General features: G+C 48.7%; 1 protein-coding gene across 1 annotated transcript in view; it reads left to right on the top strand.

Moving 5' to 3' along the window:
* Nucleotides 1–16,443, top strand: part of GRID2 (glutamate ionotropic receptor delta type subunit 2) — a 474,774-nt gene that overhangs the window by 379,594 nt on the left and 78,737 nt on the right. Inside the window, exon 12 of the mRNA XM_068171063.1 lies at nucleotides 8,144–8,310. Coding sequence (XP_068027164.1) covers nucleotides 8,144–8,310 — 167 coding nt within the window. The remainder of the gene's footprint in view (nucleotides 1–8,143; nucleotides 8,311–16,443) is intronic.

A 16,443-nucleotide genomic window follows, 5' to 3' on the forward strand; every position in this document is an offset into this window, starting at 1 on the left:
GCAGGGGGCTTGGAACTGGCTGAGCCTTGAGGTCCCCTCCAACCCTGACAATTCTATGATTCTGTGATCTTCTCAGTTGTCTGCATGTGATAGGAAGCAGGCAGCTGGAACTAAGTGAAAGATGCTGCTGCTCTGGTCTCCCTCCTCTCATAACTCCTAATGTTTTCTGTGAGGTCTAAACCTTCTTAGCTCACTTCTGTATCACTTTTCTTTTTCATGGGTTCAAAGTACCTTCGTGCAAGAATTAAAATGCATTCAGCATCAAAGTCCCAGAGCCCTGGAGCAGGCTGCCCAGAGAGGTTGTGGAGTCTCCTTCTCTGGAGACTTTCCAGCCCTGTTTGGATGTGTTCCTGTGTGACCTGTGCTGAATCCTATGGTCCTGCTCTGGCAGAGGGGGTGGACTTGATGATCTCCAGAGGTCCCTTCCAACCCCTAACATCCTGTGAATGTCTCTGAAGACCTGGCAAGCCAGTGGCAAGAGGGGGTGCAGTGGCATTGAGGAAGCCACACATTAAACTATGCACTGGTTGGAAGCAGCTGATCCTTGAGGTCCCTTCCAGCCCTGACAAAGCTATGTTTCTATGATCACTGTAAATTAGTGGGCTTAATTGAAACTGAAATGGGAGATTCTATTTCCACTGAGAAGCGAACAGAAGTTCTCCAGAACTGTGCCCTTTGTGAATAAACCAAAGACTTAAACCTCTGTCCCTGGAGGAAGACAAATTAGCAAATGAAAATTTCTCTGAGGGCAGAAGATCTGACTTCTGCTTCAGTCTGATAAATAGCAGCTCCACTGCCCTCTTGCAAGAGGATTATGGAGATCAATGAGTTTCTCTGCCCTTCTGCTGAAATAAAACTCTGTTCTGAATGCCATCAGCTGTTCTGCAGCATATGACAATAAGAAGACCTTGATTTAAGCTTCCCTCACAGATTTTCTCTCTGTCTTCTCGCCTTTCTGAGTACAATACTCACATTCTGTGTATTAGCTCTCACTCCTCTGTTTGCAAATGTTCATTCAATTTTGTTCCCTCTTCATTTTCCCTTCTGTAATAGTGGCCTTGGTGAGGCTGTTTTGTGCAATGGAGCACAGCCCTCTGCAGGCTGCAGCTACTCCCTTGTTGTCCAGAGTCCAGAAGCCCAAATGGGACAGATTTAGGTTGCCTCTCCTCTCCCTTTTCCCCCAGTAGGGGAAAGCAACTTAGGCAGGAGAAAAGAGAGGGAAAGGCCTTGAATTGATTTGGAAGTAAAAGGTAAGCTTGACAAAATACAAAAGGCATTTGAGTAAAAAGAAGGTTACAAAGCAAAAGGGGGAAATAAAAATGTATACAAAACCAGGCCCAGCTGGCAAAGGATCCTCTGGATGCAATATGGATTCTCTTTAGATGCAGTCCTTAGGAGCCTGGAGCAGCATGGAAGAGGCACCACCACGTGGCTGCAGCAACAGCAGCAAGCAGCAAGAGCTCTGTCGGGCAAGCAAGGGGCAGGAGAAGAGCAAGAGAAACAGAAATCTCTCTCCTTAAAAATGCTGTGGACAGGAAGGAGGAGTGGAATAGACGTTGACCTGGGGACTCCTCCCCCTCGGAGGGTGAATAAAGTCTCTCTGTCCACCTGGGTCAGGTTTCTTTGTCCACCTGGGACTAGGTTCTTTAGCACCCACCCCCTCCTGGGCTGGGTGTAACCTGGCACGATGCTGAGGAGGCAAAGATGATGTAAAAAACATATTAATTTCTACATTTGTATGCCCAGGCCTCAGGTTCACAGGGACAGGCATTGGGCCAGCAGCATTGGATTGGTGTTTTCCCCATCAGCCAGTGCAGAGGGATGGTTCATGTTGGAGAGCGTGAGCCTCAGAGCACTGTATGGAGCGGGTGATTCCTCAGTGTCCTTGACTGATTTGGGGTCAGAGCTGGAGCTGCTTGCTGAGATTAGAGTAGAGTAGAGTAGAGTAGAGTAGAGTAGAGTAGAGTAGAGTAGAGTAGAGTAGAATAGAATAGAGTAGAGTAGAGTAGAGTAGAATAGAGTAGAATAGAATAGAATAGAATAGAATAGAATAGAATAGAATAGAATAGAATAGAATAGAATAGAATAGAACAAACCAGGTTGGAAGAGACCTTCAAGATCATCGAGTCCAACCTATCATCCAACACCACCTAATCAACTAACCCATGGCACCAAGCACCCTAATTAAGTCTCCTCCTGAACACCTCCAGTGATGCTGGGGAAGAGTCTGTTTCTGCTCATCTGTTCTTGGTTTAAATACAACTGACAACTTCATAAGCAAGGAAAGGCATGCAGCAGTCAGAAGGGAAGGATGGGGCCTGACTTGTAATGCACATAGGTAGAAAAAACATCAGCACTGTGCCAGCAGGGTATAGGCACAGGGTGTCGGCACAGGGTGTCAGTGTAGGTTAGGGACTGACCTGTTGGAGAGCAGTGAAGGGCAAAAGGACCTGGGGGTCCTAGTGGATGGGAGGTTCACCCTGAGCCAGCAATGTGCTCTGGTGGCCAAGAAGGCCAATGGCATCCTGGGGTGGATTAGAAGGGTTGTGGTTGAGAGAGGTTCTCCTACCCTTCCACTCTGCCCTGATGAGGCTACATCTGGAGTATTGTGTACAGTTCTGGGCCCCTCAGTTCAAGAAGGCACTCAGGGAACTGCTTGGGAGAGTCCAGCACAGAGCCACAGAGATGATGGAGTGGAACATCTTCCTTAGGAGGAGAGCCTGAGGGAGCTGAGGGATCTGTAGCTTGGAGAGGAGGAGCCTGAGAATGACCTCATTGCTGTTGATGAAGATGTGCAGGGTGAGTGCCCAGAGGCTGGAGCCAGGCTCTGCTGGGGGATGCCCAATGCCAGCACAAGGGGCAGTGGTGGGAGCTGAGGCAGAGGAAGTGCCATGGAAACAGGAGGAAGAATTTTTCCATTGTGAGTGTGACAGAAGCCTGGAGCAGGCTGCCCAGGGGGGTTGTGGAGTCTCCCTCTCTGGAGGTATTCTAACCCCACCTGGATGTGTTCCTGTGTGATCTGCTCTAGGTGCTCCTGCTCTGGAAGGGGGGTTGGACTGGATGAGCTTTCGAGGTCCCTTCCAGCCCCTAACCTTCTCTGACTCTGTGATTCAGAAAATGGCCTTTTCCAGCATTATCTAGGAATTTTCAGGTTTTTCTCCTGAAAAGTAATAGAAATTTAATCATTGGAAACATAGGTTTTGTTGGCTTTAAATCTAGTGGTGTGTGAATCCCCATCCCTGGAGATATTGAAGGTGAGGCTGGATGAGGCCCTGGGCAACCTGATCTAGTTGGGGCTGTCCCTGCTGTCTATAATGCAGAGCTGGAATTTTTACTGTTCATTTTGAGGACCAAAGTGGAAGACTTCAATATAGCTATTTGAAAAGCTACAAAATATATGCTTCTCATGGTAAGAGGGAGAGAAAAAGCAGGGTATAGGGTTTTGATTGACTTTTGTTGTTGTAAAATTGCCTTCTTTCACACAGCACATCATCCTCCCTCTTCCCAGTATAGCTACCCCTTGTTTGTAAGTGCAAATCTGTGAGCAATTAGCAGCACTCCAGATAAGCTATATTCTAGCAGCATTTTATTCTTAGATGTTCAGGCTACAACCAGTCTTTACAGGATCACAGGATGTCAGAGGTTGGTTGGAATAGACCCAAAGAGATCATCAAGTCCAACCCCCCCTGCCAGAGCAGCACCATACCATCTAGCTCAGGTCACAGAGGAATGCACCCAGGCAAGGCTTGAAAGTCTCCAGAGAAGGAGACTCCACAACCTCTCTGGGCAGCCTGTTCCAGTGCTCTGGGACATTCACAGTAAAGAAGTTCCCCCTTGTGTTGAGGTGGAACTTACTGTGCTGGGGTAGGACTTCTCAGGATCTCAGGTAGTGATAGGACTAGGGGGAATGGAATGAAGCTGGAGGTGGAGAGATTCAGGCTGGAGGTGAGGAGGAAGTTCTTCCCCATGAGAGCGGTGAAGCCCTGGAATGGGTTGTCCAGGGAGGTGGTCGAGGCCCCGTCCCTGGAGGTGTTTAAGCCCAGGCTGGATGAGGCTCTGGCCAGGCTGATCTAGTGTGGGGTGTCCCTGCCCATGGCAGGGGGGTTGGAACTAGATGATCCTTGTGGTCCCTTCCAACCCTGACTGATACTATGATACTATGATAGTATGATACAGCTTACATTCATTGCAACTTGTCCTATCCCAGGGTGCAACTGAGCAGAGCCTGTCCCCTTCCTCTTGACCCCCAGCCCTCAGATATTCATAAACATTTATTAAACCCGCTCTCAGTCTTCTCTTTTCTAGACTAAAAATCCCAGGGCTCTCAGCCTCTCCTCACCAGGCAGTGCTCCAGACCCTTCAGCATTCCAGTAGCCCTCTGCTGGACTCTCTCCAGCAGATCCCTGTCTGTCTTAAACTGGGGAGCTCAAAACTGAACACAGTGCTATAGAATAGAATAGAATAGAATAGAATAGAATAGAATAGAATAGAATAGAATAGAATAGAATAGAATAGAATAGAATAGAATAGAATAGAATAGAATAGAATAGACCTTTGAGAACATCGAGTCCAACCTATCACCCAACAGCATCTGATCAACTAAACCATGGCACCAAGTGTCTCATCCAGGCTCTTCTTAAACACTTACAGACCTGGTAACTAGACCACCTCCCTGGGCAGCACATTCCAATGGCCAATCTCTCTTTCTGGGAATCAATCTTTCTGGCCAATCTCTCTTTCTAACATCCTGCCTGAACCTCCCCTGGCACAGCTTGAGACTGTGTCCTCTGGTACTGCTTGCCTGGGAGAAGAGACCAACCCCCACCTGGCTACAACCTCCCTTCAGGCAGTTGTAGACAGCAAGAAGGTCTCCCCTGAGCCTCCTCCAGGCTAAGCAACCCCAGCTCCCTCAGCCTCTCCTCACAGGGCTGTGCTCAAGGCCTCTCCCCAGCCTTGTTGCCCTTCTCTGGACATGCTCAAGGGCCTCAATGTCCTTCCTAGACTGAGGGGCCAGAACTGGACACAGGACTCAAGGTGTGGCCTAACCAGTGCAGAGTACAGGGCAAAATGACTTTCCCTGCTCCTGCTGGCCACACTATTCCTAATGCAGACCAGGATGCCCTTGGCCTTCTTGGCCACCTGGGCACACTGCTGGCTTATGTTTAGGTTGCTGTCAATCAGCACCCCCAGGTCCCTCTCTGTTTGGCAGCTCTCAGCCACTCTGCCCCAGCCTGTAGCTCTGCATGGGGTTGTTGTGGCCAAAGTGCAGCACCTGGCACTTGGACTTGTTGAATGCCATCCTGTTGGACTCTGCCCATCTGTCCAGTTGGTCGAGGTCTCTCTGCAGAGCCCTTCTAGCCTCTAAGTGACCAACATCTGCTCCCAGCTTGGTGTCATCTGCAAACTTGCTGATAACTGTCTCATATATCAAAATTAAGAACTGGAGCCAGTTCCAAAAGCAGTATCAATGCTAATGGGAGAACTGAACTGATTTGCAAGGAAATATTAAAGAAAGCTCTACCCAGCTCTGCTAAGCAACAGAAAGGTTCATCAATAATTAAAGGATGTCATCCCCCAAATGAGAGTATTTAGAACTGCAAAAGGAAAAATAGCTAAAAATTACATAAGAATGGGTGGGATATTGGGGATTTGCTTCACAAAAAAAAGAAAAAGAAAAGAAAAAGAAAGAAAAAGTAGTAAAAATAAATACCTTGAATAGCAAAGAAAACTCTGTGAGCTGGCAACCCAGAAGGCAAATCACAGCCTGGGCTGCATCCAAAGCAGCATTGCCAGCAGAGCCAGAGAGGTGATTCTGACACTTTGCTCTGCTCTGCTGAGACCTCACCTGCAGTACTGTGTGCAGGTCTGGAGCCCTCAATACAGGAAGGACATGGAGCTGATGGAGAGGGTCCAGAGGAGGTAATGAAAATGATTTAAAGGGGTTGTGAGCACCTCTGCTACTAGGACAGGCTGAGGGAGCTGGGGGTGTTCAGCCTGGAGAGAAGAGAAAGCTCCAGGGAGACCTAATAGCAGCCTGCCAGTACCTGAAGGGGGCTACAGAAAGGTTACAGAGAGACTGTTTGCAAAGGCCTGCAGGGACAGAACATGGGGCAATGGCTTCAAATAGAGCAGAGCAGATTGAGATTGGATGTTGCTAACAAGTTCTGCACCACAAGCGTGGTGGAATACTGGAAGAGGTTGTCCAGGGAGGTGGTTTTTGCCCCGTTCATGGAGATATTGAAGGTGAGGCTGGACAAGGCTCTGGGCAGCCTGATCTAGTTGAGGATGCCCCTGCTGACTGCAGAGGGGAATGAACTGGATGTTCTTTGGAGGCCCTTTCCAGCCCAGATCATTCTGTGATGGTGTGATTCTATAACAGTTCCATAAAGCAAGAGATTGTAGGCATGGCTCAGGTTTACTCCATGGATTTGTATTCCCTAGACCTGTAAAGGGATAGGGCAAAAATGGCAAAAAGGCTGTACTTTACTGCCTGGAGCAGTTATGTGTTCAAGGTAGATGGCTGGGCTGATCCCTTCTGGCTTTTCAGTCTCTTTCCTGCCCCATGGACTTTAACCAAAGCTCACTGTGATTTTATCTATGGAAAACAATGCCTTTGTTGGAAGCCAAACTGTGATACTCTCAGGGCTGCTCTAAGGATCTCTGTACACCACTTCATCACAGATATTATTGACAGTAACTGCTTTTATCACTTTGATATGTTCTCACTGTGAGTTGGTTTATAGCAAGGCAACCCAATCAAGAGAACTTCTCCTGACCAGCCGAGCAGCTGATAAGTCTCTTTACAATCACTTAGTTGAATTCAACACACACTAGGACATTCAAAGAGTGAGTGAGGACAATAGCAAGTGTCAAAACACAACCCTCTGCTCTTTCCATTGCCTCAAAGATTGCTTCCCCACATGTAAAATTGCTCCACTCATTAAACCCACTCTTCCTCAATTCCTTTGGAAAGTCCATCTGATCCTTTCCAGGACTCATTTTCCCCTTTCTGATCTTCTGCTTTTGTCTCCTATTTCCCTGTTCACTGCAACAGGTTGCCCAGGGAGGTGGTCAAGGCTCCCAGGTTCAATAAGAGCAAGGGCAGGGTCCTGCATCTGGGTCAAGGCAACCCCAGGCACAAATCCAGGCTGGGCAGGGACTGGCTGGAAAGCAGCCCTGAGGAGAGAGACTTGGGGGTGCTGGTGGACAAAAAGCTCAACAGGAGCTCTCAGTGTGCTCTTGCAGCCCACAAAGCCAATCAGATCCTGGGCTGCATCAGGAGAAGCACAGCCAGCAGGGCAAGGGAGGTGATTCTCCCCCTCTGCTCAGCTCTGCTGAGACCCCACCTGGAGTACTGCCTCCAGTTCTGGAGCCCCTATTCCAAGAGGGATGTGGAGGTGCTGGAAGGTGTCCAGAGAAGGGCCAGGAGGATGAGCAGAGGGCTGGAGCACCTCTCCTATGAGAACAGACTGAAGGAGTTGGGGCTGTTCAGTCTGGAGAAGAGAAGGCTCCCAGGTGACCTCATTGTGGCCTTCCAGTATCTGAAGGGGGCTACAAGAAGGCTGGGGAAGGACTGCTCAGGATCACAGGTAGTGATAGGACTAGGAGGAATAGAATGAAGCTGGAGGTGGGGAGATTGAGGCTGGAGGTGAGGAGGAAGTTCTTCCCCATGAGAGTGGTGAAGCCCTGGAATGGGTTGTCCAGGGAGGTGGTTGGGGCCCTGTCCCTGGAGGTGTTTAAGCCCAGGCTGGCTGAGGCTCTGTCCAGCCTGATCTAGTGTGGGGTGTCCCTGCCCATGGCAGGGGAGTTGGAACTAGATGATCCTTGTGGTCCCTTCCAACCCTGACTGATGCTGTGATACTATGATACTATGAAGGTGAGGCTGGTCGAGGCCCTGGGCAACCTGATCTAGCTGGGGATGTCCCTGCTGACTGCTGGGAGGTCAGACTGGATGATCTTTGCTCTGCCAAAGCACTGCATGGCACCAGCCACAGGGTACATTTTGTGCTGAGAGCTGTTGGGGATGAGAGCTTCCCTTTCTTTGAAGACCAGGCTGTGCTGAACAGGCCACACCTTTAGGTGTGCTGACCTCGCTGGGGACTTGGCGATCCGTGGTCTGAGCTCTGTCTCCTGTTTGCTGCAGGTGAAATATGGAAATTATGCCTTCGTGTGGGATGCTGCAGTGCTGGAGTATGTGGCCATCAACGATGCAGAGTGCTCCTTCTACACAGTTGGGAACACTGTGGCAGACAGAGGATACGGGATCGCGCTGCAGCACGGCAGCCCCTACCGAGATGTCTTCTCACAAAGGTAAGGGTGTGGAGAAGAAGGAGCAGTCCCTAGGGGAAGGTCTTCCTCAGATTTCAACCCTTCTTTTAATTTCATTTTCTCTGAAGAGAGAACATCTTGTGCTTAAAATCCACTCCATTTCCCACACAGTGATTCATTTCCTTGAGACCCAGGATTATTCGCTTTCCAGGTAGCTGTGTTTCAAATGCTTTGCTTTGCCCTTATTTGAATTGTTCCTATTGCTTTGGGAAAACATTAATGAGAGAGGATGAACTTCCTTAGCAGCAGAATGAGGCAAGCATGGATTAGAGAGGGTAGCAGAACTCAACCTTTCGCTTTTCTTAAAGAGAAACAAACATGGACACTGAAGGAGAAGAACATTTGGCATCGTCAGTGATTAAGAGCCTTTTAGTACCCTAAGACTTTGTGCTCATCCCAAACCTCATCATTGTCTTGGGCTGCAAAAGTGAGAGCTCTAGAGGTGCTTCTGGCACTGTGTTTTTACTAGGATCATACATGCTAAACAAGAGTCATAGAATTGTTAGCGTTGGAAGGGACCTCAAGGATCAGCCAGTCCCAAGCCCCCTGCCATGGCCAGGGACACCTCACACTACAGCAGGTTGCTCACAGCCACATCCAGCCTGGCTGCAAACACCTCCAGGCATGAAGCTGCCACCACCTCCCTGGGCACCACCACCCTCACCACCCTCTCTCACCACCCTCATGGGGAACAACTTCTTCCTAACATCCAGTATGAATATACCCCCCTCCAGCTTGGATCCATCCCCCCCAGTCCTATCACTCCCTGACACCCTCAAAAGTCCTTCCCCAGCTTTCTTGTAGCCCCCTTCAGATACTGGAAGGCCACAATTTGGTCTCCTCAGAGCCTTCTCTTCTCCAGACTGAACAACCCCAACTCCCTCAGTCTGTCCTCACAGCAGAGGAGCTCCAGCCCTCTGCTCATCCAATATCTGAGGACCTTCAAAGTATTACTTAAATATTAGCACCTCTCAGTGGAAAGTCAATGCCACTGACATTTTGTGCTTAAGGAACCTGTGGCATAAGGAGCCTTAAATGAATTCTCAAGGTCAGATGTTTTTGTTTGGTGGAATCAGGGATTGGTGGGAACTCTGATAGCTTCTTTTTCCATTTTGTGCTCCTGGTGGATTTAGGAATTACCCCACAGCATGAATTTGGAGAATTAGCCCCAAAATAAATCACCAGGCAACCAGCACCAGAACAAGAGGACACAGTCTCAAGCTGTGCCAGGGGAGGTTTAGGCTGGAGGTCAGGAAGAAAATTCTTCCCAGACAGAGAGATTGGCCATTGGAATGTGCTGCCCAGGGAGGTGGTGGAGTCACCATCCCTGGAGGTGTTTAAGAACAGCCTGGATGAGGCACTTGGTGCCATGGTTTAGTTGATCAGATGGTGCTGGGTGCTAGGATGGACTCAATGATCTCAAAGGTCTTTTCCAACCTGGTTAGTTCTGTAATTGTCTCCCAACTCTCAGCCCTGCCCAGCTTCATCCCCCAGCTAATATGCACTCTTCACCAGACTAGCTCAGAAAGTTTTGGAAGCAAATGAAGCTCTATTTAGAAGCAAACTAAAATCTAGAGATATGAAATCCAGTGAATATATAGCCTCTGTGTGTGTGTGTGTGTCTCTGTGTGTCTCTGAGTATGTGTAAAAATATACACACACACATATTTACAATTTAGAAACAACACACAGACCCCTCTGGACAAAGCCAGGGGGCTACCAACAGCCTCCTTCTCCACCCCACCTCCCTCCTTTATTCCCTCCCACTCCCCAGTCCCTTTATAAGGGAAAGAGGAGAAAAGGAGAAAGAAGTCAGTATAGCCCTGCTAGTACTTAGCCACAAGAAGGAACACAGCCAAGGTCAGCAAAGCCAAACAAAGGCACGAGCTAGTTATCAGCTAGAGCTGGAGGCAAAACCCAGAGACAGAATAGTTTATGCAACTAACTTTTATCCCAGCTAGCAAGTCAATTGAATTATTTAGACCTTATCATTACTTTTTCTTTTACATCCAAGGGTAATTTCTTTACCTTGCTGCTATTCTCTCCAGAATTTTCCTGGGCATCAGCATATAGCTGGGACAGTGCTGTAGTTATCAGAGCTGAAGTGAAGAAAAGACTTATTTGCGAGTCATTGGGTCATAAGAGGTTCTGGATGGATACACAAAACTGATGAGAAAGTAACTCATAGATTATAGGAAGGACATGAACCTGATGAGGTGGGTCCAGAGGAGGGCCAAGAGAATGATCAGGAGGTTGGAGCAGCTCTGCTATGAGGACAGGCTGAGGGAGCTGGGGGTGTTCAGCCTGGCTTCAGGGAGACCTAAGAGCAGCCTGCCAGTACCTGAAGAGGGCTACAGGAAGGCTGCAGAGAGACTGTTTGCAAAGGCCTGCAGGGACAGGACCAGGGACAATGGCTTCAAACTAGAGCAGAACAGCTTGAGATTGGATGTTAGGAGCAAGTTCTTTGCTATGAGGGTGGTGGAACAGGGGTGACCTTATTGCTCTCTACAATTTCCTTAAGGGAGGTTGTAGACAGGCAGAGGTTGGTCTCTTCTCCCAGGCAGCCAGCACCAGAACAAGAGGACACAGTCTCAGGCTGCACCAGGGGAGGTTTAGGTTGGATGTTAGGAAGAAGTTCTACACAGAGAGACAGTAATTCCCTATTGGAATGGGCTGCCCAGGGAGGTGGTGGAGTCACCACCGCTGGAGGTGTTCAGGAGGAGACTTGATGGGGTGCTTGGTGCCATGGTTTAGTTGTTTAGGTGGTGTTGGATTGGTTGATGGGTTGGACATGATGACCTTGAAGGTCTCTTCCAACCTGCTTTTTAGTATTATTATTAACACAGGAGCAGGTTGCCCAAGAAGGTGGTTGAGGCTCCTTCCCTGGAGATATTCAAGGTGAGGCTGGACAAGGCTCTGGGCTACCTGATCTAGCTGGGGATGTCCCTGCTGAGTGCAGGGAGCTTGGACTGGATGAGCTTTGGAGGTCCCTTCTGGCCCAGACCATTCTATAATTCTATGATTTTCAGGAGTAGTAGTTGAACAGAGAAACTGGAATTTGCGTGGAGTGGTTGTCCCTACTGGAGAATTTACAGAGCCTGAGATATATGTGTTCTGAAAATGTGTGTGCTGCCCCTTGATTTTCCATTTCTGCATGATGGAAGCAGATGATATTGTGCTTCTAATTACTCCCATAAATATAAATGGACAGGTTGAAGCTGTGAAACACCATACAGGAAAGAAACATCACAAAGTATGTTCACAAGATTGCTTGCAAGGTTTTGTTCTAAAACCCTTCATCAGTGTTCCTTCTAATTGCTGCCATGTGGTTTGCACAAACCATCCCTACATTTCTTACTATCACAGGAAGGATCTGGAGGTGCTGGAAGGTGTCCAGAGAAGGGCCACAAGGATTAGTAGAGGGCTGGAGCTGCTCTGCTATGGAGACAGACTGAGAGAGTTGGGGTTGTTCAGTGTGGAAGAGAGAAGGCTCCAAGGTGACCTTTTTGTGGCCTTCCAGGATCTGAAGGGGGCTACAAGAAAGCTGGGGAGGGACTTTTGAGGGTGTCAGGGAGTGATAGGACTGGGGGGAATGGAGCAAGACTAGAAATGGGTAGATTGAGATTGAATGTTAGGAAGAAGTTGTTCCCCATGAGGGCACAGGTTGCTCAGGGAGGTGGTGGCAGCCTCATGCCTGGAGGTGTTTGCAGCCAGGCTGGATGTGGCTGTGAGCAACCTGCTGTAGTGTGAGGTGTCCCTGCCCATGGCAGGGGGTTGGCACTGGCTGAGCCTTGAGGTCCCTTCCAACCCTGACAATTCTGTGATTCTACCAAATAGGCTGAACAACCTTCAGCTGCTGCAGCCTGCATGCTAAACAGAGAGGAAAATAGATTTCCCTCTACAGGATTAGCAAATGTTCACATTAATATTTCACATTCTCTAAGGCAATGGAGAACTGCTTTGAAATATATTGGTGCTTCTTGATCTTCCCCAAAATGAATATATTTATGTGAAAATAGAGGGCTTCCCTTTTAGGAAATTTCATATGAACCCACATGCTGCACAGTGTGAAATCCCTAGGGTGCATCTGTAAGTGGCCTGGCATGCTTCTAAGGAGATGTTGGTCTCAGAGCAGGAAGTACAGGCATGAGTCTAAGGCTTTTCATTACCTTTTCATAGAACCATAGAATTGTCAGGGTTGGAAGGGAACACCTTCTTCCTAACATCCAATCTGAATCTACCCACTTCTAGTTTTGCTCCATCCCCCCCAGTCCTATCGCTCCCTGACACCCTCAAAAGTCTGTCACCATAAGAAGATCTCCTTGGAGCCTTCTCCTCTCCAGACTGAACAACCCCAACTCCTTCAGTCTGTCCTCACAGCAGAGGAGTTCCAGCCTTCTGCACATCCAATATCTGAGGACCTTCAAAGTATTATTTAAATATTAGCACCTCTCAGTGGAAAGTCAATGCCACTGACATTATGTGCTTAAGGAACCTGTGGCATAAGGAGCCTTAAATGAATTCCCAAGGCCAGATGTTGTCTGAATCCATAGCACAGCAGCTCCAGCCTTCTCACCATCCTCATGGCAAATGGAATAGAATAGAATAGAATAGAATAGAATAGAATAGAATAGAATAGAATAGAATAGAATAGAATAGAATAGAATAGAATAGAATAGAATAGAATAGACCAGGTTGGAAGAGACCTTCAAGATCATTGAGTACCAACCTATCATCCAACACCACCTAATCAACTAACCCATGGCACTAAGCATCCCATCAAGTCTCCTCCTGAACACCTCCAGTGATGGTGACTCCACCACCTCCCCAGGCAGCCCATTCCAATGGGCAATCACTCTCTCTGTGTAGAACTTCCTCCTGACCTCCAGCCTAAACCTCCCCTGGCACAGCTTGAGACTGTGTCCTCTTGTTCTGCTGCTGGTTGCCTGGGAGAAGAGACCAACCTCTGCCTCTCTACAACCCCCCTTAAGGTAGTTATAGAGAGCAAGAAGGTCTCCCCTGAGCCTCCTCTTCTCCAGGCTAAGCAACCCCAGCTCCCTCAGCCTCTCCTCACAGGGCTGTGCTCCAGACCCCTCCCCAGCTTTGTTGCCCTTCTCTGGATATGTTCCAGCAGCTCAACCTCCTTCCTAAACTGAGGGCCCCAGAACTGGACACAGGACTCAAGGTTTGGCCTAACCAGTGCAGTGGACAGGGGCAGAACTTTTTCTGGACACCTTCCAGCACCTCCACAACCTTGCTGTAACAGAGGCTCCAGAACTGGGGCTGTACTTTTCTGGGCATTCAGGAGCTTCCTGGAGAAACAGGAAAAGTTCAGTCAACATAATGCTGCACTGAAGTTGAGACATTTGGCCTTTCCAAAAGCACTCTGTGTTTGGGGTATCTGCTGCTCTGTGTTGTTCTCCAGGGGAATAACACCTGCAAAATACTGTGGCCTTTGGGGACCACAGCAATGCTCCTCTGCTCTCTGAAATTCTTCCATCTCTACAGCAGTCTGCCTGTCACTTAGTGTGCTTAAGCAGAACATGTATCCTGTGATCATTTTGAAATGCCATGGTGCAATCAAAACACAGCCAGGGCCCTGCAAAAGTTAAATTCCCTGGTGACACATCCTCAGGAGGAGACTTGATGGGGTGCTTGGTGCCATGGTTTAGTTGATTAGGTGGTGTTGGATGATAGGTTGGTACTCGATGATCTTGAAGGTCTCTTCCAACCTGGTCTGGTCTATTCTATTCTATTCTATTCTATTCTATTCTATTCTATTCTATTCTATTCTATTCTATTCTATTCTCTGGCACCCAATGTACTGAAGAAGCACACAAGCTGTAGTGCCCTGACCATGGTGGAGAGCTGATGCTGGCAGCTACCCTGTTGCCAATGTCAACCATGTGGTGGCAGCCTCATGCCTGGAGGTGTTTGCAGCCAGGCTGGATGTGGCTCTGAGCAACCTGCTGTAGTGTGAGGTGTCCCTGCCCATGGCAGGGGGGTTGGAACTGGCTGAGCCTTGAGGTCCCTTCCAACCCTGACCATTCTGTGATTCTAACCTGCTGCTACCAGCTAGTGTCCTTGTACTTGTGTGGGATGCAGTCCTATCTGTATGGAATGAACCTCCAGTTGCCAGGGAACAAGAAAGTGAAACTGCTTGTAGTAGGCTGCAGCTAAATTAACACAAAAGGCTTGATGCTGTAGCAGGTGGAAGTGCTGTGAACAGGTTAACCAGAAAAAATCCACAGCAGAAAGCAGCAAGACAGCAAGCTAAACACCTACATCCTTCCCCTTCCTGCTGCCATCGAGCAGGGAAAAGCCAGCACCCCCAAAACCCTGGAATCCAAAAGCAGCAACCAGAACAGGAAGTCTCTCATGCTGCAAACTGAACTTCAAGCCCCATCACACTCAGCTCCAGCCAGCACTTTCATTTGGAAGCTGGCATGGCTGCAGCATGGGATTGAATGTCAGCAGCAGGTTCAACTTTACCCCTGATGGATGCATATTTGGTGTGGGAATGTGCTGCTGTTGAGGTACACTTGCTTGCAGTGGTTCCTTTTGTGGATTTAATTATACAAGTGACCAACCTGACAGCCTTCTATGAGGACATAGCCAGGTGGATAGGTGATGGTAGAGCAGTGGATGTGGTTTGTCTTGACTTCAGCAAGGCATTTGACACCGTCTGCCACAGCATCCTTACTGCTACACAGTGGCAGGGTGGTCTGGATGGTCAGGGACTGAGGTGGATGGGAAATGATTGAAGGAGAGAAGTCAAGAGAGCTGTGGTCAATGGGATGGAGTATGGTGGGAGGCCTGTGTCTAGTGGAGTCCCTCAGGGGTCAGTACTGGGACCAGAGCTGTTCAATACATTCAACAAGGACCTGGATGAGAGCACTGAGAGCACTGTCAGTGAGTTTGCTGATGACACCACACTGGGAGGAGTGGCTGACACAGGAGGGTTGTGCTGCCATTCAGCCAGACCTGGACAGGATGAGAGCTGGGCGGGGGGAAATGGAATGAAATACTTGCACCTAGGGAAGAACAACCTCATGGAGCAGGGTAGGTTGGGGACTGACCTGTTGGAGAGCAGTGAAGGGCAAAAGGACATGGGGGGTCCTGGTGGATGGGAGGTTGACCATGAGCCAGCAATGTGCTCTGGTGGCCAAGAAGGCCAATGGCATCCTGGGGTGGATTAGAAGGGCTGTGGTTAGCAGGTCAAGAGAAGTTATTCTCCCCCTCTACTCTGCCCTGGTGGGGTCACATATGGATTATTGTGTCCAGTTCTGGGCCCTCCAGTTCAAGAAGGACCTCAAGGAACTGCTTGAAAGAGTCCAGCACAGAGCCACAAAAATGATGAATGGAGTGGAACATCTTCCTTAGGAGGAGAGCCTGAGGGAGCTGAGGGCTCTGTAGCTTGGAGAGGAGGAGCCTGAGAGGTGACCTCGTTCATGTTGATAAAGATGTGCAGGGTGAGCACCCAGAGGCTGGAGCCAGGCTCTGCTGGGGGATGCCCAATGCCAGCACAAGGGGCAGTGGTGGAAGCTGAGGCAGAGGAAGTGCCATGGAAACAGGAGGAAGAATTTTTTTTTTCCCTGTGAGTGTCACAGAGGCCTGGAAGAGGCTGCCCAGGGGGTTTGTGGAGTCTCCCTCTCTGGAGATATTCAAACCCCACCTGGATGTGTTCCTGTGTGACCTGCTCTGGCAGAGGGGATTGGACTGGGTGAGCTTTTGAGGTCCCTTCCAGCCCCTAACATTCTGTGACTCTGTGAAGTGCAAGGCAATACCCATACCCTTCAGAGCAAAGAGTGATTCCACATATTTGAACCAATGCAATTTAAAATCAGAATTACTCTTAGAAAATGTAGGTTTGGGTCTAGAGGAATATTAGTGGAGAGCGTGACAAAATGCACACCACTTAGAAACTCCATGCAACATTTGCTGGGATCTCAACAAAAATATTTTCAGCCATAGCACAGAAAATGTTAAGGTTTATTCTTTCCTCACCCAAGGTAATATAACACTTTGGAGATGAACAAAATGCTTCTGAGGAGAAAAGTTGTGCTGTCCAAAGTGCAAGATCAATATGCCATGGGGAAAAAGCATTTTGTGCAG

The sequence above is a fragment of the Melanerpes formicivorus genome, unplaced genomic scaffold, assembly GCF_026170545.1.
Source record: "Melanerpes formicivorus ecotype bairdi unplaced genomic scaffold, bMelFor1.0.p_v2 SCAF_4, whole genome shotgun sequence".
Lineage (NCBI taxonomy): Eukaryota > Metazoa > Chordata > Aves > Piciformes > Picidae > Melanerpes > Melanerpes formicivorus.